At 68.6% G+C, this 21015-nt stretch overlaps 2 protein-coding genes across 4 annotated transcripts in view; one reads left to right on the top strand and one right to left on the bottom strand.

Annotated features, from left to right (window-relative positions):
- PRKCSH (protein kinase C substrate 80K-H) overlaps positions 1-9092 on the bottom strand; it is a 27240-nt gene extending 18148 nt beyond the window's left edge. Inside the window, exons 1-7 of one of the 3 annotated variants that reach the window (XM_044994885.1) lie at positions 9069-9092; positions 4048-4157; positions 3228-3344; positions 2377-2472; positions 2224-2281; positions 1332-1449; positions 364-493 (exon numbers count right to left, since the gene is read on the bottom strand). In XM_044994885.1, coding sequence (XP_044850820.1) covers positions 364-493; positions 1332-1449; positions 2224-2281; positions 2377-2472; positions 3228-3344; positions 4048-4132 — 604 coding nt within the window. In that variant the 5' untranslated portion in view covers positions 4133-4157; positions 9069-9092. Of the gene's footprint in view, positions 1-363; positions 494-1331; positions 1450-2223; positions 2282-2376; positions 2473-3227; positions 3345-3808; positions 3914-4047; positions 4158-4715; positions 4868-9068 lie in introns of those variants that run through there. The other 2 variants (XM_044994884.1, XM_044994886.1) reach the window with 2 other exon arrangements.
- On the top strand, positions 5559-21015 carry ODAD3 (outer dynein arm docking complex subunit 3). The gene is made up of 13 exons (XM_044994883.1): positions 5559-5784; positions 6168-6289; positions 9232-9309; positions 10424-10603; positions 11884-11985; positions 12245-12370; positions 14030-14152; positions 15045-15206; positions 16425-16585; positions 16928-17084; positions 17434-17589; positions 17737-17821; positions 20689-21015. Exons 1-13 carry the CDS (start codon positions 5700-5702, stop codon positions 20814-20816), a joined length of 1665 nt encoding a protein of 554 aa, XP_044850818.1. The 5' UTR covers positions 5559-5699; the 3' UTR covers positions 20817-21015.

The raw sequence follows: 21015 nt of genomic DNA, 5'->3' as shown, positions 1-21015 counted from the left end.
CTCCCTGGGAGAGGGGAGCCCGACTCCCGCCCCGGTGCTCTGCCCACTGGGCCCTGCTGCCTTTCACAGCAATACTCCCAGCCCCACACAGCCTGCCGGGCACCCTCCCCCCCCCAGTGCTCCACAGAGCGGGCACCGCCCTCCCTCTCCCCCAGAGCCCTCCCCCTCCCCGAGAGCCCCACGGAGCAGGCACCGCCCTCCCTCTCCCCCAGAGCCCTCCCCCTCCCCGAGAGCCCCACGGAGCAGGCACCGCCCTCCCTCTCCCCCAGAGCCCTCCCCCTCCCCGAGAGCCCCACGGAGCAGGCATCGCCCTCCCTCTCCCCCAGAGCCCTCGCCCTGCCCCAGAGCAGGCATTGCCCTCACCCTCCCACTTCTTCTGGTGAATCTCCTTGGCTTCCTTTTCTGGCTTCTCTGCTGCCTCCTTCACCGATCTCAGCGTCTCCACTTGCTCCTCCAGAGACTTCCTCCCCTCCTGTAACTCCGCCAGTGTCCTCTGCACAGGGGGCGGGTGGGGGTGTTAGGGAGCAGACCGGCCGCCCCGCTCAGCGTGGGGGGCGGGGAGCAGGCCGGGCCCGTCCCGCTCAGCGTGGGGGGTGGGGGAGCAGGCCGGGCCCGTCCCGCTCAGCGTGGGGGGTGGGGGAGCAGGCCGGGCCCGTCCCGCTCAGCGTGGGGGGTGGGGGAGCAGGCCGGGCCCGTCCCGCTCAGCGTGGGGGGTGGGGGAGCAGGCCGGGCCCGTCCCGCTCAGCGTGGGGGGCGGGGGGTGGGGAGCAGGCCGGGCCCGTCCCGCTCAGCAGTCACCAAGCAGTGGCCCCTGCCCAGCTAGGGGGCTCAGGCCCTCAGGCCGCAGCTCCACCCTCCTGCCCCGGATTTACCCTCATCACCCGCTGCGGGGATCATCTGTTCCACAGGCAGGGGACCGGGGGAGATGCAGCGACTGGCCCAAGGTCGCCCAGCAGCAGAGCTGGGAACTGAACCCCGGAGTCCTGATCCCCCGTCCATCCCCCTCCCGGATTGAAGCCTACACCGCCCCCTCCCCCGCGGCTGGGAGCAGAACCGGCCTCTCCCCTGGGCCACGCTCCCTCACCACGGCTACAGCCACGCTGCAGAGCCAGGCGGGCCCGGCACGGCCTAGGAACCGCGTCCGGGGCGGGTTCACAGCTCACACTGCCACGGGGCTGCGGCATCAACGGACCCAAGCACGCGACGCTGACGCGCTCCCGATGCTGCTCTCAGCTCCCTCCTCGGCAGCCGGGCCCCGGGGGCGGCTCCATGCCCACGACCCGGCTGGTCTCACCAGGGCAGGGACCCGCCCAGCTCCCCGATCTCCTCACCTGCTTGTCTTCCCTGCCCTTGCTCGCTTCTTCAATCAGCACCTGCTTGAGCTGGAAGCCTTCCCTGGCCACTTCTGCCATCTGCGCCAGCGCCTCCCGCTCCTTCCGGCCCATCTCTCTGCACGGGGCGGGGGAGAGGCGAGAGGCCCCCGCGTGAGCCAGCGGCGCCAGGGGCCGAGCCTGGGAGCGCTGGATCTAAGGGCGTGAGCTCTGCTGCCGGAGGGAGAGCCCCCGGGGCTGGGCCTCACACCCGTACGGGTGCGGCCCCTAGAGAGGGGCACCGTGTGGTCACGGGCTGTGTGAGCAGGTGCAGCGGAGGTGGGACGCCCCAGGCGGCAGCTGGCTACTGGGCTGGCGCAGGGATGGGCCAGCTGAGCAGGGACGAGCCTTCCCCGGTCCATTTTACTGTCCGCGATAGGAGCCGAAGCTTAAGCTTCCCCCAGGAGCTGACGGGGTAAAAAGCCACGTCCCTGCTCGGCTCCCCCACCCCGCAGCAGCTTAGCCCTGGGTTGGAGGAGTCACCCACCCCAGGGCCCCACCGACCCCTGGCTGCTTTGCTGAGACGGGGGGTGCCAGCTCGGGTGGCGATTTCTGTGGGCCGACATCCACGTGCTGGGTACTGGACTGAACCCCCCGGGACAAGGCACTAAACACAGGGGAGCAACTCAGTGGGAAACGGAGCCCTCGAGGGGCCCTGAGCCAGCCAGCCACTTCCCCGGCCTCGGGCCAGATCACAGCCGGCGCCCCCTAGAGGGGAACGGCCCCGTGTCCCATTCTCCACCTCCAGGGCTAGACTGGAGCTGGTGCCCCCTAGAGGGGAAAGGCCCCACGTCCCCCGAGCCATCCAGTCCCCCCAGCCGACTCTGATCCCCAGCCTGCGGGCTGCTCTTACTTGCAGGTGTTCTCGCACACGAAGCCGCTGTTGTACTCGTCCGTGGCGTCGCAGCAATCTGAAAGCGAGAGAAGAGCGGCTGTCAGGGCCCCACCCTGCGCCCCCAGGCAGAGCGCCACCCCCCGGCCCCCGAGCAGCAGCGGCCCAGCTTACCGCAGACGCCGTCATTGACGCGGGAGGAGGGGATGTACTGCGGCCGGTAGCCGGCGTTGGTGCAGTGAAACCGGCCGTTGGGGCAAGCCGAGGTCCCTGAAAGACACACAACAGCCCTGCTGGTTGGCAGAGCACAGACCCGCAGCGGGCAGCTGCCCAGTCTCCTCGCCCTCAGGGCCGGGCTTCACAGCAGACCTAGCCTGAGTCCTGTCTACACCCCACCCCCCCGCTGGCGTAGCCTGCCAGCCCAACCAGTCTGCAACGTGGCTGCAGGGGGCTGACAGGCCTCCAACGTCTCCCCACCCCCCCAGGGCAGATTCTCCCCCAGTTCCCTGGGACAGCACCCACCGCGCGGCTCAGCCACGGGGCGCGCTTAGTGCAGCCTCCGAGCGCAGCGGTAGCGAGGACAGAGCAACGCGAGGCTTATTTCAGCGCATCGAACGCCAGAAGGGGTCACCTGGCCTGTCCTCCTGGCCAGCACAGGCTGGGGACCGTCCCCCAGGACGTGATTTCAGGCCTAAGCTGTGCCACGGGCAGAGACCAGGAGAGGCCGAGGTGTCCCCGGGGCCCCCACGATGGCAGGGAATTGACTAGATGAGACGTGCTGAGCCACGCTTGAGGGGAGTGAGCGACACCCCCTCAGTCCCCTCTTCTCCTCCCTGCTTCGTGCCTCCCATCATGCCCCCCGCAGCTGCCTCGTGTCCTCTCCCCGCAACTCGCCCATGTGCCCCCTGCTCTTTCAGACAGGACCTGCCTTGGCGGGCACAGCCCCACACCAACGCAGCAGCGAGCGCCAGGGCGGGGCAGGCTGCTGCCTTACCGGCAGTGGGGCTCTCCGGCCCGTCACCCACCTGGCTCGTCCGAGCCGTCCTGGCAGTCGCAGTAATCGTCATTGACCCACTCGAAGGCGATGGTCGAGGACCCGTCCAGGCAGGTGAACGGCTTCGATTCCTCGTAGAAGTGATGGTCTGGGAGGGAGAGAACCGGAGACGTGACAGGGAAGGGGGAATCTGTGGAGATGCACCCACAACCCCTCCCTCTCGGGGCCTGCGCTTCCCCACCCAAGTACTAGGACAAGCTGTCACCCACCAGCCCCGCCACCACCACGGCGCCCGCAGTCAAGAGAGGAGGGGCGGCTCATTAAGAACACCCCGATTTTAACGACCAGGTTGCAGAGCTTTTACTCTGCCACCCTCGCTTGCCAAACAGAAAGCAACTCAACTGCTGCGGTCCCCCAGGCCTCACAGGTGGAGCTGCGGGCTAGTAGTTAGAGCAGGGGGGCTGGGAGTCAGGACCCCTGGGTTCTATTCCCAGCTCTGGGAGGGGCTTGGGGGGTCTAGTGATTAAAGCAGGGGTGGTAATTCAGGACTCCTGGGCTCTAGTCCTGGCTCGGACCCCGATTTCCCAGAATACCTTGGGGGTAAGCACTCGCCTGCTCTGTGCCTCAGTTTCCCCATCTAGTTAAATACCGTCTGCCTTGGAGGGGGATTATGGGGCCCGGAACATCCATGAAACTCAGAGCCGCTGGCCAATGGTGGAGGTGCACGGGTGGATGCAGCAGCTCTGCCCACAAAGGGGCATTTCCTTTAACTAGCCCCGCCCCCACGCACTTTTTAAAGGGCCAGGGACCCAATTCAGTATGGGACTGTGTGGCAGCTCCTGGTGACTTACTGGTCAAAGAGACACCCCGGGGTCGCTTCACCTCCACGGCAGAGGCCAGGGCGCTCAGCGCGGGCAGCAGCAGCGGCAGCAGCATGATCCACAGGCAGAGGCAGCAGATCCTGGTGGGGAGGGGAGAAGAGAGAGTCCGCGTAGCCCGTTGTTTCCTCTGCACCATTCCCGGGGGGCTCAAATCCCATAGAGGCCCCTGTAGGAACACGCCCCTGGGGCAGCCCAGTGCCTGCAGCGCCCTCCCCAGCTCCTTCCCCACCCAGGGGCACAGTCCGCAGCCCCATAGCAGCCCCACTCCCGCTGAGGCCCCTATAGACCCAGCTCCGCTCTCTCACCCATGGAGGCCCCTATAGAACTGAGCTACCCCCCCCCATCGGGGCGCCTATAGATCCCACCCCTCACTGCGGCCCCATAGATGCAGCCCGGCCCCATCCATCCCCCAGAGACCCCTATAGACCCGGCCCCTATAGAAACCCAGCCCCTCCCACTGCGGCCCCTATAGAGCCCCACTGCGGCCCCCATGGATCCAGCTCCCCTCTGCCCCATGGAGGCCCCTATGGAATGGAACTCAGCCCCCACCAGGGCCCCTATAGACCCAGGCTCGCCCCTCCCGCCAGCGAGGCCCCCACCGCTCCAGCCCCGCCCCCACCGGGCCAGCCCCCCGGTACCCGAGGAGGGGGCGGAATCCCCGTGGAGAAGGGTCCAGGGTCCACGCCAGAGAAACCGGAAGTCAGCGGCGGCTCACATCCGCTTGGGCGCCCGCAGAAGGATGGAGGCGGGAGAGACAAAGGAAACGGCGTGTTCGGGCCGCCATGTTGAGAGTGGCAGTGCTCGCCCTGGCCCACTGGCGGGCGGCCATTTTGGATGTGGCGGAAGTACCTGACCCTTCCCCTCCTTCTAACCATGATGGTGTTGAATGCGCCGCGGTTTGGCGGCCACCTTGAATGTGGCGGAAGTGGTCCAGCCAATAATCGCAAGGGGGACCGGGGAGGTGGGGGAGGAGGATGTCTCCCAGTCTCCCCCTGCCCCACTGGATGGCGGCGGATGGGGCAGCCCGCTTACCTAGCGCCCACTCAGAGGCCGGGTCAGAGCCCGGTGACCTTCTTCCCGTCATGCCCCGCCGGACCCGCGCCCTGGCGGCCAATGGGAGGCTTTGTATCAGAGTTGGTTGCCATGGCGAGCTGGGCGGAGGATGTTGAATGGGGAGCAGGGCCTTGGAGGGGCACAGAGGCGGCTGCAGGGGAGCAGGGCGGGACCCGGCGGGGCTTGGGGGGCGGGGGAAGCTCGGGGCACTGAGAGGAGTGGAGCCACCCGCTGGGGTGCCCCCACCTGCCCTGGGGTGCCCCCACCTACCCTGGGGTGCCCCATCTGTCCTAGGGTGCCCCCATCTGCTCCAGGGTGCCCTTTCTCCCTGCCTAGGGTGCCCCCATCTCTTCTAGGGTGTCCTCCATCTGTCCTAGGGTGCCCCCTCCCCCTGCCCTGGGTACCCCCATTTGCTCTAGGGTGCCCCCCATCTGCCCTAGGGTGCTCCCTATCTGCTCTCGGGTGCTCCTCTCCCTGCCCAGGGTGCTCCTCTGACCGCCCTAGCGTGCCTCTGTGCCTCGCCACCTTGCTCTCCAGCACCTCCCTAGTGCCAGGGGGCTGCAATCACCATGCCTGCAACGCTGAGCCCTGCGGGCGTGAAGCCCCCAGTCCACGAGCAGATCTCAGAGCTGCAGAATAAGATACAGCTCCTAGGTACGTAGCTGTTCCGCAGCAGCTTGCACGCACTGGGGGGTGAGGGTGGGGGTGTCTGTCCTGGGGGGGGGGCAGGGCGGGTGTCAGCATTCAGATGGGGGAGAGGTCCCCACGTGTGACTCTCCATCTGCATCAGTGCTTCCTTCTCAACTCATTGGGTGACCAGACGTCCTGATTTTATAGGGACAGTCCAGATTTTGGGGTCTTTTTCTTATATAGGCTCCTATTACCCCCCACCCCCATCCCGATTGTTCACACCTTCTGTCTGGTCACCCTGCCGGGCCATGCTTAGCTTGGGAGAGCCGCGGGGCTGACGGGCAGTGGCCCGGCTGCCGGGACTTGTTGGTAACTCCCCACTTGGGGTTGTTTTGCACCCTCGGTAGAGGGCGACCGGAAAGCTTTCTACGAGAACTCCCAGTGGACCCTCAAGAAGAACAGGGAGTCCATCCAGTCACTGCGGCAGGAGAACAAAAAGCTGCACAAGAAGCTGGCAGCCATCCTGGCGGTGAGCAGCCCCCGGGGGTGGCAGGGCGCTCAGAGCCTGCGGCACGACGGCTCCCTTCAGGGTGTGCTTCGGTTGCCCGGGAGCAGGAGAGCAGCAGCCCCCCACTCAGAGGCTTCTTTCAGCTCGTGATGTGGTCCAGTGTTGAGGGATTTGCGTGGGGTTGGGCGGGCGGGAGGTTTAGGAGGGTGTGGCAGAGCGTCTTAGGGTGTGCGGGTGCGGAAGACGTAGGGTCGTGCGGGTGTGTGTGTGTGTGCAGGTGGGGGGTATGTGGGGGGTATAAGTGGGTGTGAGGGTCTATGGGGGTGGGTGGGGGTTATTTTGGGGGGATGGGTAGAGGACGTGAGCATGAGGGTCTGTGGGGGTGGGTGGGGTGTGTATGTGGGGGAGTGGGTGGGTGATGAGCATGAGGGTCGGTGGGGGTGGGTGGGGGTTATTTTGGGGATGTGAGTGTGTGGGAGTGGGTGGGGGTTATTTTGAGGGTGTGGGGGATGTGAGGGTCTATGGGGGTGGGATGTAAGAGGGTGCAGGGGAGTGTAGAGGGGTGTGAAGCTGGGGAATATGTGTGAAGGTGGAGGGTGTATCAGGTACTGTATGTTATTAGGTGTATTGCAGCTGTTCCTAGGGGCCACAGCCATGGCCCAGGACCCCGTTGTGCCAGGCGCTGTACGTTATTTATTAGGTGTATTACAGTATTGACGAGGTGCCCCAGCTGTGGCCCAGGACCCCGTTGTGCCAGGCGCTGTACGTTATTTATTAGGTGTATTACAGTATTGATGAGGTGCCCCAGCCGTGGCCCAGGACCCTGTTGTGCCAGGCGCTGTACGTTATTTATTAGGTGTATTACAGTATCGACGAGGTGCCCCAGCCATGGCCCAGGACCCCGTTGTGCCAGGCGCTGCATGAACACAGAACAGAGAGACCAGCCCTGCCCCAGAGAGCTCCCTATCTAACTATAAGACAGGAGACGACAGGTGGCGACAGGCAGGCAGGTGGGGCGGCGGAAGCAAACCGACAGCTTTGGTCAGCACGATGGGCCATGGCCTCAGCTCACCTGCCACCTACCTGTTGTCAAGGATTTTCCAGAGCAGCGTTGGTGGCAACCCCCCCCCCTTCCCTCGCCCCACCAGGCTGTGGGTGACAAAAGGGGAAACCAAATATCTGCTTCAGCAGGATGTGCCTGAGATCTGCCTCCTGGAGCAAAGTGTTCCACCCGCGAGCTAGCAGCCGGTGAGCTGAGCCCGCTGGCCGGCACCGTCTCGCTGCCCGGCTCTCTGAGCGGCTGTCTCCTGGCGTACTCAGTGCCCTCACGCCAGGGCCAGGGGACGATGGCGATTGTCTAGGCCGAGCTCTGGAGAACGGCGGCCGCAGAACGGCCCTGAGTTAACTCCGGGTAGAGCTAGAAAAAAGAGCCCCCCGCGGCCCCTGGCGAATTGCTCCCATGGGGTTACAAATGTGCTACCTATTTCCAGTCTGTGTCGGGCTAACTGCAGCTTCCAGCCATTGGCTCTGGCCCGGGGAGCTCCTATGATCCTGTTGCTGTTCCCCACGCAGGCACCTCGAAATCGGGATCCCACCGCCCCTGCACCGGCGCTTTGTGAAATGGCCCCGATGGAGCTCCTGGGGTCTGCGGCTATCGGGCAGGATGGCTAATCCTTTCATCCGTCTCGGCGCTCTTCTCTGAGCCCTCCCCCAGTGACCTAGATAAACTCTCGGGGGCCGGGACTGGCTTTGTGCTCTGTGCCTGTACAGCACCTGGCACAACGGGCTCCTAAACGCTACCGTAATACACCTAATAAACAACATACAGCACCTGGCACAACGGGCTCCTAAACACTACCGTAATACACCTAATAAACAACATACAGCGCCCGGCACAACGGGCTCCTAAACACTACCGTAATACACCTAATAAACAACATACAGCGCCCGGCACAACGGGCTCCTAAACGCTACCGTAATACACCTAATAAACAACATACAGCGCCCGGCACAACCGGCTCCTAAACGCTACCGTAATACACCTAATAAACAACATACAGCGCCCGGCACAACCGGCTCCTAAACGCTACCGTAATACACCTAATAAACAACATACAGCGCCCGGCACAACCGGCTCCTAAACGCTACCGTAATATACCTAATAAACAACATCCAGCGCCCGGCACAACCGGCTCCTAAACGCTACCGTAATACACCTAATAAATAACATACAGCGCCCGGCACTACGGGCTCCTAAACGCTACCGTAATACACCTAATAAATAACATACAGCGCCCGGCACTACGGGCTCCTAAACGCTACCGTAATACACCTAATAAATAACATACAGCGCCCGGCACTACGGGCTACTAAACGCTACCGTAATACATCTAATAAATAACATACAGCGCCCGGCACTACGGGCTCCTAAACGCTACCGTAATACACCTAATAAATAACATACAGCGCCCGGCACTACGGGCTCCTAAACGCTACCGTAATACACCTAATAAACAACATACAGCGCCCGGCACTACGGGCTCCTAAACGCTACCGTAATATACCTAGTAAATAAGATACAGCGCCTGGCACAATGGGTCCTGCGCCATGACTGGGGTGCCTAAACACTGCCATAATACACCTAATAAATAACATACAGCATTTAGCACAATGGGGTCCTGGCCCATGCCTTGGGTGCCTAAGTGCTATCGTGATACATCTAATATAAAGTCCAGTGCTCAGCACAATGGAGCCCTGGCCCATGATTGTGTTGCCAGGCTGCTACCACATTGCCACTCACCTTGTCTGCTTGTCACCAGACTGAGGGACAGTGGGGGCGACGTGTCCAGGAATCGGGAGCTCTGTTTTGCAGATCCATGTGCCAGGACTGGAAGAGTCACCTGGGAGGGGTGACGTTGCCCGAGGAGCTCTGAGGGTGACGGCCACTGTCTCTTTGTCTGCAGGGAGATGCACAGATCATCAAAGAGGTGTTCCGGGACCGGGCTGCCGAAAAGGCCTCGCTGAAAAATAAAAGTGGAGAGGTATGTGGGTGCTTTATGCCGTCCTTCGTGCCAGGCTGCCAGCCCAGCTGGTCAAGGCTATGGATGAGCAGTCACCCGGCCCACGTTTCTAGGAGGGAAAAAGAGAGAAATTGGGCATCAGCAGAGGAGTGCAGGGCTGGGATGGCAGTGGGCTGTGGGTCGGGAGTGAGGGGGGCTGGCAGAGCTGTGGGGGCAGGGCTGGGATAGCAGGGGGCTGTGGGTGGGATTGAGGGGCACTGGCAGAGCTGGGGGGCAGGGCTGGGATAGCAGGGGGCTGTGGGTGGGGTTGAGGGGCACTGGCAGAGCTGGGGGGGAAGGCGGGGAGAGCAGGGGGCTGTGGGTAGGGAGTGAGGGGCACTGGCAGAGCTGGGGGGGCAGGGCTGGGATAGCGGGGGGCTGTGGGTGGGATTGAGGGGCACTGGCAGAGCTGGGGGGCAGGGCTGGGATAGCAGGGGGCTGGGGGTGGGGTTTAGGGGCACTTGCAGAGCTGGGGGGCAGGGCTGGGATAGCAGGGGGCTGTGGGTGGGATTGAGGGGCACTGGCAGAGCTGGGGGGCAGGGCTGGCCTAGCAGGGGGCTGCGGGTCGGGATTGAGGGGCACTGGCAGAGAAGGGGGGCAGGGCGGGAGTAGCTGGGGGCTGCGGGTCGGGATTGAGGGGCACTGGCAGAGCTGGGGGGCAGGGCTGGGATAGCAGGGGGCTGCGGGTCGGGAGTGAGGGGCACTGGCAGAGCTGGGGGGCAGGGCTGGGCTAGCAGGGGGCTGCGGGTCAGGATTGAGGGGCACTGGCAGAGCTGGGGGGCAGGGCTGGGCTAGCAGGGGGCTGCGGGTCGGGATTGAGGGGCACTGGCAGAGCTGGGGGGCAGGGCTGGGCTAGCAGGGGGCTGCGGGTCAGGATTGAGGGGCACTGGCAGAGCTGGGGGGCAGGGCTGGGCTAGCAGGGGGCTGCGGGTCGGGATTGAGGGGCACTGGCAGAGCTGGGGGGCAGGGCTGGGATAGCAGGGGGCTATGGGTGGGAAGCTCTGAGCCCAGTTGAGGGCGACGAATTGGTAGGGTGATTTCAGCGGGAGCTGAGAACACCCCGCCCTGTACGATTTGCCCTTTCCCTCCTCCCGAGGGTGCCATCGAGGTCATCAACCACCGGCTCTGCGAGAAGATCAACCGGCTCAACGACCTGAAGCACCAGGTGGAGGTGAGGAAGCGGCGGCTGGAGGAGCTGCAGCTGCAGTACGACTCCAAGGTGCAGGAGGCCCGGGGCTCCCAGGCGGTGGAGGAAGGGGATGCGGAGGCAGCCAAGGTGAGAGGGGGGTTCGGGTGGGGGCTGGGGGGGCTCACACCGACCCCAGCACGGCACTCACCCTCTCAGCACCCAGCGCTTTAGCTGGAGGGGGAGTTTCGTGTCTGGGCTGAATGTGATTTATTAGGTGTATTACGATAGTGCCCAGGATCCCACTGTGCCAGGCGCTGTGCACTAATAGTAGGTGTATTACGGGATCTCTGGCCTGGCTCATGCTCAGAGTGTGGGGGCAAGGAGGGCGGGGAGGCTCGGGAACCAGCTGCTGCCCCATTGGGTGCGGGAGGCGGATCAGCCCGGGGAAGTCGCAAACCATTGGCCACTTTGTTGGCTGGGCACCGCCCATCCTGCTGGCCGCTAACCTCTCACTGTGTCCTTGGGCTCCCCTTGTCTCCCCCCCCCCCGCATGTCTCTCGTGTGATACCAGGGGGGGCAGCATGGCCTAGTGGTTAGGCAGCTCTCCTGTCTGAGCCTGGCGGCTGCAGCAAACTCCTAAACCTGTGACACAGACCAGCCACTGGAGGGAGACAGAGCCCCTCACTGCTCTCATGGGCCTGCCCCAGTTCTCAGGGTCAGAATCTCTGGCCCTGTTTCACGGGTGGGGAAACTGAGGCACGGAGCGGGGCTGTGGCTGAGCTGGGACTAGAACCCTGGTCTCTGGAATCCCGGACCAGAGCCTCCTTCCCATGAGCCTCTGGGAGGGACAAGAGAAGCCACCCCCCCGCCCCCCATGCAAGCACGAGACATTTGCTGCCGGGAGTCGGCACGGGCAGCAGGGAGGGGGCGTAACCTGCCCCTCCTGCAGTGCTGAGAGCTGCCCGCCCTGCCCCAGGTTGCCTGGAGTCTGGCGAGATCACGGCTTCTCCGTTTGCTAAAGAAACGGCAGATGCGGCTGTTTCTAAAACACAGGGTGGGGGGTATTTGGGGATCAAAGCGGCCCTGGCGCCCGGGGTTGCCCTGCAGCAGGCCAAGAGGGCGTGACGGGAGGGTGCCCTGGGCTCCGGGATGGGCACCGGCTCCTCCCAGCCGGCTGGCCCTGCAGCCTGCCGGGGCCGTAAGAGCCGGGGTCGTTTGCAGCACCGCCGCTCCCGGCATGCCCCAGTCCGAGGGTTCGGTTCAACCCGCTCTGGGGGCAAGGGGTCCCTCAGCCGCCTGGGGAGGGCAAGGGGGGCCTCCCCACAGCCTGATCCAAAGCCGGGGAGCCCCTGGGCCTGGCTCCCGCGGGGATCGGTGCCCCGCTGTGTGCGGGCGGCTCATTCAGCGCCGTTCGTCTCCCCGCCCAGACCCTGCGCCGGCTGGAGAACCGGCTGGAGAAAGCCCGGCTGAAGGTGGAGGAGGCAGAGCATGTCACCGGCCTGTACCGCCAGCTCAAAGCTCACATGCAGGTGGGGGCCGCCGGGCATGGGCTGGACAGAGAAATCCCCCCCCATCCCCTGAGCTTCTGGGGTCAGGGCCTGCTCCCCCCACACACCTCCAGCTTGTGGATCCGGAGCGGTGGGATCCCAGCCGAGCCCCTCCCCCCCCCGGGGACCCGCAGGGTTGGGTCCAGGTGCCCAGGGGTTGGCTGCAATCCAAGCATGTCCCTGCCCTCGGGAGCACAGTGGGGGGGGGCGCGGGGGGAGCTGACACTGTCTCCCCCCCCAGGAGGAGAGCTTGACAGCCCAGACCCAGCTGGATGCGCTGGAAGCTGAGATCCTGCGACTGCACCATGAGCTCCATGGCCTGCAAGCGATGAACACGGAGGCACAGGCCACGCGGGATGCTGCCAGGGTATGGGCAGGGGACGGGGGGCACCAGGGTGTGGGCGGGGAGCTGCCAGGAGATGGACCATTGGGGGGCCGTCAGGGGTTGGGGGAAACGCAGGGATGGGGGCCACCAGGGCAGATGAGACCCCTGGGGCATCGAGATGGGGATTCCTCCATCCTGCAGCAGGTCAGGCCACTGGGTCATTCTAGCCCAGTACCCAGGTCAGACCCATGGGCCTATCGCAGCTGGTACCCACACACCCACTACGTCCCAGCTCAGACCCGGGCGCCCGTCCCGCCCGGCACCCACCCGCTCCGTCCCAGCTCGGACCCGGGCTCCCGTCCCGCCCGGCACCCACCCGCTCCGTCCCAGCTTAGACCCGGGGGCCCGTCCCGCCCGGCACCCCCCCGCTCCGTCCCAGCTCGGACCCGGGCGCCCGTCCCGCCCGGCACCCACCCGCTCCGTCCCAGCTCAGACCCGGGCGCCCGTCCCGCCCGGCACCCACCCGCTCCGTCCCAGCTCAGACCCGGGCGCCCGTCCCGCCCGGCACCCACCCGCTCCGTCCCAGCTTAGACCCGGGGGCCCGTGCCGCCCGGCACCCACCCGCTCCGTCCCAGCTCAGACCCGGGGGCCCGTCCCTCCCGGCACCCACCCGCTCCGTCCCAGCTCTGACCCGGGGGCCCGTTCCGCCCGGTACCCACCCGCTCCGTCCCAGCTCAGACCCGGGGGCCCGTTCCGCCCGGTACCCACCCGCTCCGTCCCCGCTCGGACCCGGGCGCCCGTCCCGCCCGGCACCCACCCGCTCCGTCCCAGCTCGGACCCGGGGGCCCCTCCCGGCCGGCACCCCCCCGCTCCGTCCCAGCTCGGACCCGGGCGCCCGTCCCGCCCGGCGCCCACCCGCTCCGTCCCAGCTCGGACCCACCCGCTCCGTCCCGCCCGGCGCCCACCCGCTCCGTCCCAGCTCGGACCCGGGGGCCCCTCCCGGCCGGCGCCCACCCGCTCCGGCCCCGGTCGGTCCCGCGGGCGCTCCCCGGCCGGCGCCCACCCGCTCCGTCCCCGCTCGGACCCGGCGCCCGTCCCGCCCGGCACCCACCCGCTCCGTCCCAGCTCGGACCCGGGCGCCCGTCCCGCCCGGCACCCACCCGCTCCGTCCCCGCTCGGCACCGGGCGCCCGTCCCGCCCGGCACCCACCCGCTCCGTCCCAGCTCGGACCCCGGCGCCCCTCCCGCCCGGCACCCACCCGCTCCGTCCCAGCTCGGACCCCGGCGCCCCTCCTGCCCGGCACCCACCCGCTCCGTCCCAGCTCGGACCCCGGCGCCCGTCCCGCCCGGCGCCCACCCGCTCCGTCCCAGCTCGGACCCGGGCGCCCGTCCCGCCCGGCGCCCACCCGCTCCGTCCCAGCTCGGACCCGGGCGCCCGTCCCGCCCGGCGCCCACCCGCTCCGTCCCAGCTCGGACCCGGGCGCCCGTCCCGCCCGGCGCCCACCCGCTCCGTCCCAGCTCGGACCCGGGCGCCCGTCCCGCCCGGCGCCCACCCGCTCCGTCCCAGCTCGGACCCGGGCGCCCGTCCCGCCCGTCCCCCACCTGTGGCCTTGTGACCAGCAGCGTGTGCTGGACTGATCTTTGCCCTGCACCCCGGCTTTTCCCTGGGGGCTGACCCAGCGTTAACTGCCCCCCCGTCCAGGAGCAGCTCCAGCTCCAAGAAGAGAGCATCTACCAGGAGAGGTACATGCGGGAGCTGAAGCTGACGGAGCTGAAGAAGCAGGCAGAGGAGAGGAGGGCACAGAATGAGCGGGCGGAGAGACGGGTAAGGCTGGGGGGGTACATGGCACCCACCCTGGACAGCAGTAGCTCCCCAGCAGAGCAACCCCAGCTCATAACTGTTACCCCCGCTTGCCTCCCCGAGCTGGGAGAGAACCCAGGTGTCCTGGCTCCCAGCCCCCTGCTCTGGCCACTAGCCCCCACTCCGCTCCCACCATAGCAGTGCATCATGCCAGCCCCCCCTCCCCGTGTGTCTGCTCAGCTGCAGGTAGGGGGGGATGGGGGGAGACACCTTCTGCCTTGGATCCGGGGCCACCCTCAGGGGTTCACGTGAGACCATCCAGGCCTGTCCCACGAATGGCGCCGCAGTCGGCAATCCGGGCTTCCACTCACCGCGGTCAGCATCCCCCCCGCACGGCCAGCAGGGGGCAGGGGGGGCGCGGTCAGCATCTCCCCCACATGGCCGGCAGGGGGCAGGGGGGGCGCGGTCAGCATCCCCCCCGCACGGGCAGCAGGGGGCAGGGGGGGCGCGGTCAGCATCCCCCCCCCGCACGGCCAGCAGGGGGCAGGGGGGCGCGGTCAGCATCCCCCCGCACGGCCAGCAGGGGGCAGGGGGGCGCGGTCAACATCCCCCCCGCACGGCCAGCAGGGGGCAGGGGGGGCGCGGTCAGCATTCCCCCCGCACGGCCGGCAGGGGGGCGGGTGTCCGCGCCCCCCTGCCGGGGGGCAGGGGGGGGGCGCAGTCAGCATCCCCCCTGCACGGCCAGCAGGGGGCGGGGAGGGGCGCGGTCAGCATCTCCCCCACAAAGCCGGCGGAGGGCGGGGTGTCAGCCAAGCCGCTGCAGCCCGGGGCGGGATTTGAACCCAGGCCCTGGTGAGGGCCGCGACCTGGCCCGGGCCTGCCTGCGGGGGGCTCTGAGCGCCGCCTCTCTCCCCAGGCCCTGCGGGAGCGCCTGCCCCTGCAGACGGAGGAGCTGCTGAGCGACACCCAGCGCAGCAAGGGCACCGGCCTCCGCGCCAAGCAGCTGCTGGGCACGGCGGCGGCGGTGGAGGAGACCTTCGAGAAGATCAGAGTGGCCACCGGCGTCACCAACTCCAGGGTGAGAGGCTGAGGAGGGCTCTGCCCCCGTCAGCGCCCCCCTGGTCCCCGGCACTGCCCAGCCGAAACCACCGCAGGCTCTAACCACTAGGACACGCTCCCCTCCCAGAGTCCTGGCTCCCAGCCCCCTGCTCTAACCATTGGACGCCACTACCTCCCCGAGCCATGAACAGAACCCAGGAGTCCTGGCTCTAACCCCCCCCCCCCCCGGCATAGGCCTTGGTCCCGATCCAGGGTAGCGAGGGGGGGCCCTCTGGCCAGTCTCATTACCTCCTCCAGCCTGTGCCCCCACGAGCCAAATGACCTGCCCGCCAGTCACGCGCCAGCTCCCCCCGGCAGCGGAGGGGGGGGGCCCACTCAGAAATCGCCCCCCAACCCAGGAGGCTTTGACCTGGGGCCTGTGGCCAGCGGGGCCCCACCCCCCAGCTCCCTGTCTCCGGGGAGGAGGGGCAGTGCCACCTCCCAAGGTCCTTGGGAAGCCGGGCGGTGCCAGCGGGCAGGTCTCCTTCACGCCCGGCCCACGCCGCTCACCCGGAGCCGCTGCCATGGCGACGGCGGGCTGACAGCCAAGCTCTCTCGGGGGCCAGAGCCGGAGCGGGACGAGCCGCGGGCGCCGGCCCCCTGCCGGGGACAGCGAGCAGTCGGGTGGCCATGGGTGCCAGGCCCCTGGCTGTCCCTGCCAGCCGGGCACCGAAGTGCCCTTGTCTCGCCCCACACACTGATTCTCTTTGGGGGTGGGACAGCACAGCCCTCCCACTCTCGCTCTAGCCACTAGACCCCACTCCCCTCGCAGAGCTGGGGAGAGAACCCAGGTGTCCTGGCTCCCAGCCCCTCCCTGCTCTACCCACTAGACGTCACTCCCCTCCCAGACCTAGGGAGAGAACCCAGGAGTCCTGGCTCCCAGCCCCTCCCTGCTCTACCCACTAGACGTCACTCCCCTCCCAGACCTAGGGAGAGAACCCAGGAGTCCTGGCTCCCAGCCCCTCCCTGCTCTACCCACTAGACGTCACTCCCCTCCCAGACCTAGGGAGAGAACCCAGGAGTCCTGGCTCCCAGCCCCTCCCTGCTCTAACCACCAGACCCCACTCCCCTCCCAGAGCTGGGGAGAGAACCCAGGAGTCCTGGAGTGAGGGGAGCAGCAGAGGTGGCTGTGTTTTGGAAGGGGCCTGGCCGTGGCCCTGGGGGGCTCTAACACCCCCCTACCCCCCCTCCCCGGCAGGATGTGGTGAGACGGTTCCTGGCCCAAGGAGACACTTTCCAGCAGCTGGAGCAGCTGACGACGCAGAACGAGGAGGCCCTGGTGCGGCTGCGGGAGGAGGAGGAGGCGCTGCAGGCCGAGCTGCAGGGCCTCACCTACTCGGGGGAGGCCCGGGTGACGGGGTGAGCTGCCAACCCCCCCCCCCACCGCGCTGGTGTGTAGAGGCAGGAGTCCCCCCCCCAGCCCTTCAGTACGTGGGGGGAAGGGCTCTTTGGGAGTCAGTTCTCAGCTGCCAGAGGGGAGTGGGGGCCAGTGGTTAGAGTGGGGTTGGGGGGCTGGGAGCCGGACTCCTGGGTTCCGTCCCCTGCTCTGGGAGGGGAGTGGGGGCCAGTGGTTAGAGCGGGGGGGGGGGAGGCTGGGAGCAAGAGCTCCCCCTGTGTTCGCCGGAGCTAAGGGCAGGAGCTCTCTGGCCCGGCCCTGCCCCGGGGTAGGCAGTACCCACGGCCCTGATGCCCCCTGCCCAGGGCCCAGCGCCTGCTGGAGGAGCTGCGAGCTCACCTGCGCCAGGAGGAGACGCAGCGCGACGTGGCCAAGCGGCAGCTGGACAAGGTGACGCGGGTGCTGCTGGTGGCGAAGGCGGGCGTGGAGCACCTGGCCAGCAAGGTGCAGCACATCCAGCTGGTGAGTGAGCAGGAGGGCAGCCCCCTGGCACAGCGCCGCCCCCTGGCACAGCGCCCCCTGCAGGCGGCCGGGGCCAGGCCGGGCTGCGGGAGGAAGGGGCTGGCGGATACAGACCGACCCTGCGCTGCCTGGTATCGCCACCAGGGGGCCCCTTGACCACGCCCTGGGCTAAACGCAGGGGAGGGGGTTGGTGAGTCGCAGGCCGCCATGAGCACTGCTGGGATTGGGGAGCAGGACTCCTGGGTCCTATCCCCAGCTCTGCCACTGCCATAGCCTCTGACCTTGGGCTAGTCCCTGCCTGCACTCGTGCCTCAGTTTCCCCGTGCGGTGGGCCCTGTTGTCCCCCCAGGAGAGCGGGCGCTTTGCTGGGGCCCCGCCGGACAAGGCCGCCGGCGACTACGTGCTGGAGCTGCTGGCGGAGACGGAGGAGAAGCTGCTCAAGGTGCAGGCCGAGCTGAGCGACCAGGACCAGAGGGAGCTGCTGCAGAAAATCGCCGAGGAGGAGGTGGGCTCGGGACAGGGCTCCCCTCCCCGCCCCCAGCCCCACCTCGCTGGAGCTGCCCCCGGGCCCATCCCGCCCCCCCCCCCCCCCCGGGCTGGGCCAGGCGCCCCCCCCCGGCCCCGGCCCCACTCACGCTGCCCTCTCCTGCAGTTCCACGCGAACCTGGAGGGGCGTCTGCCCAGCGCCAACGTCCGGGTGAAGCTGCCCGTCGCCCAGAAGCAGGACATGTACTACGGTGAGTGTGGGGCAGGGGCGGGTCAGTTCCGGGTTGGAGGAGGCAAAGGTGCACCTGGGCTGGGGGGTGAGGTGGGGTGGGGGGCTGGGAGTGGGGCTGGGGGGAGAGGTGGGGTGGCTCTGTGGGGGTGAGGGGAGCTGGCAGGGTGGGGGGTGAGGTGGAGTGGGGGGCTGGGGGAGAGGTGGGGTGGCTCTGTGGGGGTGAGGGGAGCTGGCAGGGTGGGGGGTGAGGTGGAGTGGGGGGCTGGGGGAGAGGTGGGGTGGCTCTGTGGGGGTGAGGGGAGCTGGCAGGGTGGGGGGGAGGGAGTGGGGGGCTGGGGGAGAGGTGGGGTGGCTCTGTGGGGGTGAGGGGAGCTGGCAGGGTGGGGGGCTGGGAGTGGGGCTGGGGGGAGAGGTGGTGTGGCTCTGTGGGGGTGAGGGGAGCTGGCAGGGTGGGGGGTGAGGTGGAGTGGGGGGCTGGGGCAGAAGTGGGGTGGCTCTGTGGGCGTGACCGGAGCTGGCTCGGGGGGGGGCTGGGAGTGGGGGGCTGGGGGAGAGGTGGGGTGGCTCTGTGGGGGTGAGGGGAGCTGGCAGGGTGGGGGGAGTGGTGGAGTGCGGGGCTGGGGAGAGGTGGGGTGGCTCTGTGGGGGTGAGGGGAGCTGGCAGGGTGGGGGCTGGGAGTGGGGCTGGGGGGCGTGGTGGGGTGGCTCTGTGGGGGTGAGGGGAGCTGGCAGGGTGGGGGGCTGGGAGTGGGGCTGGGGGAGAGGTGGGGTGGCTCTGTGGGGGTGAGGGGAGCTGGCAGGGTGGGGGGTGAGGTGGCGTGGGGGCTGGGGGAGAGGTGGGGTGGCTCTGTGGGGGTGAGGGGAGCTGGCAGGGTGGGGGGTGAGGTGGAGTGGCGGGCGGGGGGAGAGGTGGGGTGGCTCGGGGGGGGTGAGGGGAGCTGGCAGGGTGGGGGGCTGGGAGTGGGGCTGGGGGGCGAGGTGGGGTGGCTCTGTGGGGGTGAGGGGAGCTGGCAGGGTGGGGGGCTGGGAGTGGGGCTGGGGGGCGAGGTGGGGTGGCTCTGTGGGGGTGAGGGGAGCTGGCAGGGTGGGGGGCTGGGAGTGGGGCTGGGGGGCGAGGTGGGGTGGCTCTGTGGGGGTGAGGGGTGCGGGGCTGGGGGGCGAGGGGGGGTGGCTCTGTGGGGGTGAGGGGAGCGGGGCTGGGGGAGAGGTGGGGTGGCTCTGTGGGGGTGAGGGGGGCAAGGTGGAGTGGGGGGCTGGGGGGAGAGGTGGGGTGGCTCTGTGGGGTGAGGGGAGTGAGGTGGAGTGGGGGGCTGGGGGCGAGGTGGGGTGGCTCTGTGGGGGTGAGGGGAGCTGGCAGGGTGGGGGGCTGGGAGTGGGGCTGGGGGGCGAGGTGGGGTGGCTCTGTGGGGGTGAGGGGGGTGGGGCTGGGGGGCGAGGTGGGTTGGCACACTGGGGTTAGGGGAGTGAGGAGGATTGGGGGGCTGGGGGCGAGGTGGGGTGGCTCTGTGGGGGTGAGGGGAGCTGGCAGGGTGGGGGGCTGGGAGTGGGGCTGGGGGAGAGGTGGGGTGGCTCTGTGGGGGTGAGGGGAGCTGGCAGGGTGGGGGGCTGGGAGTGGGGCTGGGGGCGAGGTGGGGTGGCTCTGTGGGGGTGAGGGGGGCGGGGTTGGGGGGAGAGGTGGAGTGGGGGGCTGGGGGCGAGGTGGGGAGGCTCTCTGGGGGTGAGGGGTGCGGGGATGGGGGGGCGAGGTGGGGTGAGGGGGGCGAGGTGGAGTGGGGGGCTGGGGGGAGAGGTGGGGTGGCTCTGTGGGGGTGAGGGGTGCGGGGATGGGGGGGCGAGGTGAAGTGGGGGGCTGGGGGAGAGGTGGGGTGGCTCTGTGGGGGTGAGGGGGGTGAGGTGGAGTGGGGGGCTGGGGGTGAGGGGAGCTGGCAGGGTGGGGGCCTGGGAGTGGGGCTGGGGGGCGAGGTGGGGTGGCTCTGTGGGGTGAGGGGGGCGAGGTGGAGTGGGGGGCTGGGGGCGAGGTGGGGTGGCTCTGTGGGGGTGAGGGGGGCGGGGCTGGGGGGCGAGGTGGGGTGGGTCTGTGGGGGTGAGGGGAGCTGGCAGGGTGGGGGGCTGGGAGTGGGGCTGGGGGAGAGGTGGGGTGGCTCTGTGGGGGTGAGGGGGGCGGGGCTGGGGGGCGAGGTGGGGTGGGTCTGTGGGGGTGGGGGTGAGGGGAGCTGGCAGGGTGGGGGGCTGGGAGTGGGGCTGGGGGAGAGGTGGGGTGGCTCTGTGGGGGTGAGGGGGGCGGGGAGCGGGGGCGAGGTGGGGTGGCTCTGTGGGGCTGAGGGGAGCTGGCAGGGTGGGGGGCTGGGAGTGGGGCTGGGGGAGAGGTGGGGTGGCTCTGTGGGGGTGAGGGGAGCTGGCAGGGTGGGGGGCTGGGAGTGGGGCTGGGGGGAGAGGTGGGGTGGCTCTGTGGGGTGAGGGGGGCGAGGTGGAGTGGGGGGCTGGGGGCGAGGTGGGGTGGCTCTGGGGGGTTAGGGGGGCGAGGTGGAGTGGGGGGCTGGGGGGAGAGGTGGGGTGGCTCTGTGGGGGTGAGGGGGGCGGGGCTGGGGGGCGAGGTGGAGTGGGGGGCTGGGGGCGAGGTGGGGTGGCTCTGTGGGGGTGAGGGGGGCGGGGCTGGGGGGAGAGGTGGAGTGGGGGGCTGGGGGCGAGGTGGGGTGGCTCTGTGGGGGTGAGGGGAGCTGGCAGGGTGGGGGGCTGGGAGTGGGGGGCTGGGGGCGAGGTGGGGTGGCTCTGTGGGGTGAGGGGGGCGGGGATGGGGGGGCGAGGCCGGCTGGCAGCGCCAGGCGGGTGGGGGGGGCGCAGCATCGCTCTGCCCCCCGCCAGCCCGGCCCCCCGTCTCCGCCCCCAGACGAGGACGCCAGCGGCGACGAGGGCGACGTGGTGACTCGGGCCGCGCTCAAGCGCCAGTCCCAGCAGCTCATTGAAGCCAAGACCAAGCGCCGCGGCCGCCCCAGGAAGAAGGAGGGGAAGCCGTAGCCGTAGCCGTAGCCGTAGCCGTAGCCGTAGCCGTAGCCGCCGGGCCGGGGGGCGCCCTGGGGGGCTCGCGGGTTAAAGCCCAGCCGGCTCCAGCCCAGGGCCCTCCCCTCGGAGCCGGGCCCCCTACAGCGCCCCGATCCCAGCAACCCCCCACGCGGCCGCTCTAGCCCCTCTGTGGGTCGGGGGCCCAGGGTTAGTG

The sequence above is a fragment of the Mauremys mutica genome, chromosome 20 (genome assembly GCF_020497125.1).
Source record: "Mauremys mutica isolate MM-2020 ecotype Southern chromosome 20, ASM2049712v1, whole genome shotgun sequence".
Taxonomy (NCBI): domain Eukaryota; kingdom Metazoa; phylum Chordata; order Testudines; family Geoemydidae; genus Mauremys; species Mauremys mutica.
The sequence above is the reverse complement of the archived record's forward strand: the minus strand, read 5'-3'. Positions and strand labels throughout refer to the sequence as shown.

Bases quoted from the DNA above. Each gene is read 5' to 3' on its own strand.
- ODAD3 (XM_044994883.1), top strand. From the start codon at position 5,700: ATGCCTGCAACGCTGAGCCCTGCGGGCGTGAAGCCCCCAGTCCACGAG. The intron at 14,153-15,044 runs GTAAGGCTGGGG...CTCTCTCCCCAG, and splicing joins ATGAGCGGGCGGAGAGACGG to GCCCTGCGGGAGCGCCTGCC. The intron at 16,586-16,927 runs GTGAGCTGCCAA...CCCCCTGCCCAG, and splicing joins GGGGAGGCCCGGGTGACGGG to GGCCCAGCGCCTGCTGGAGG.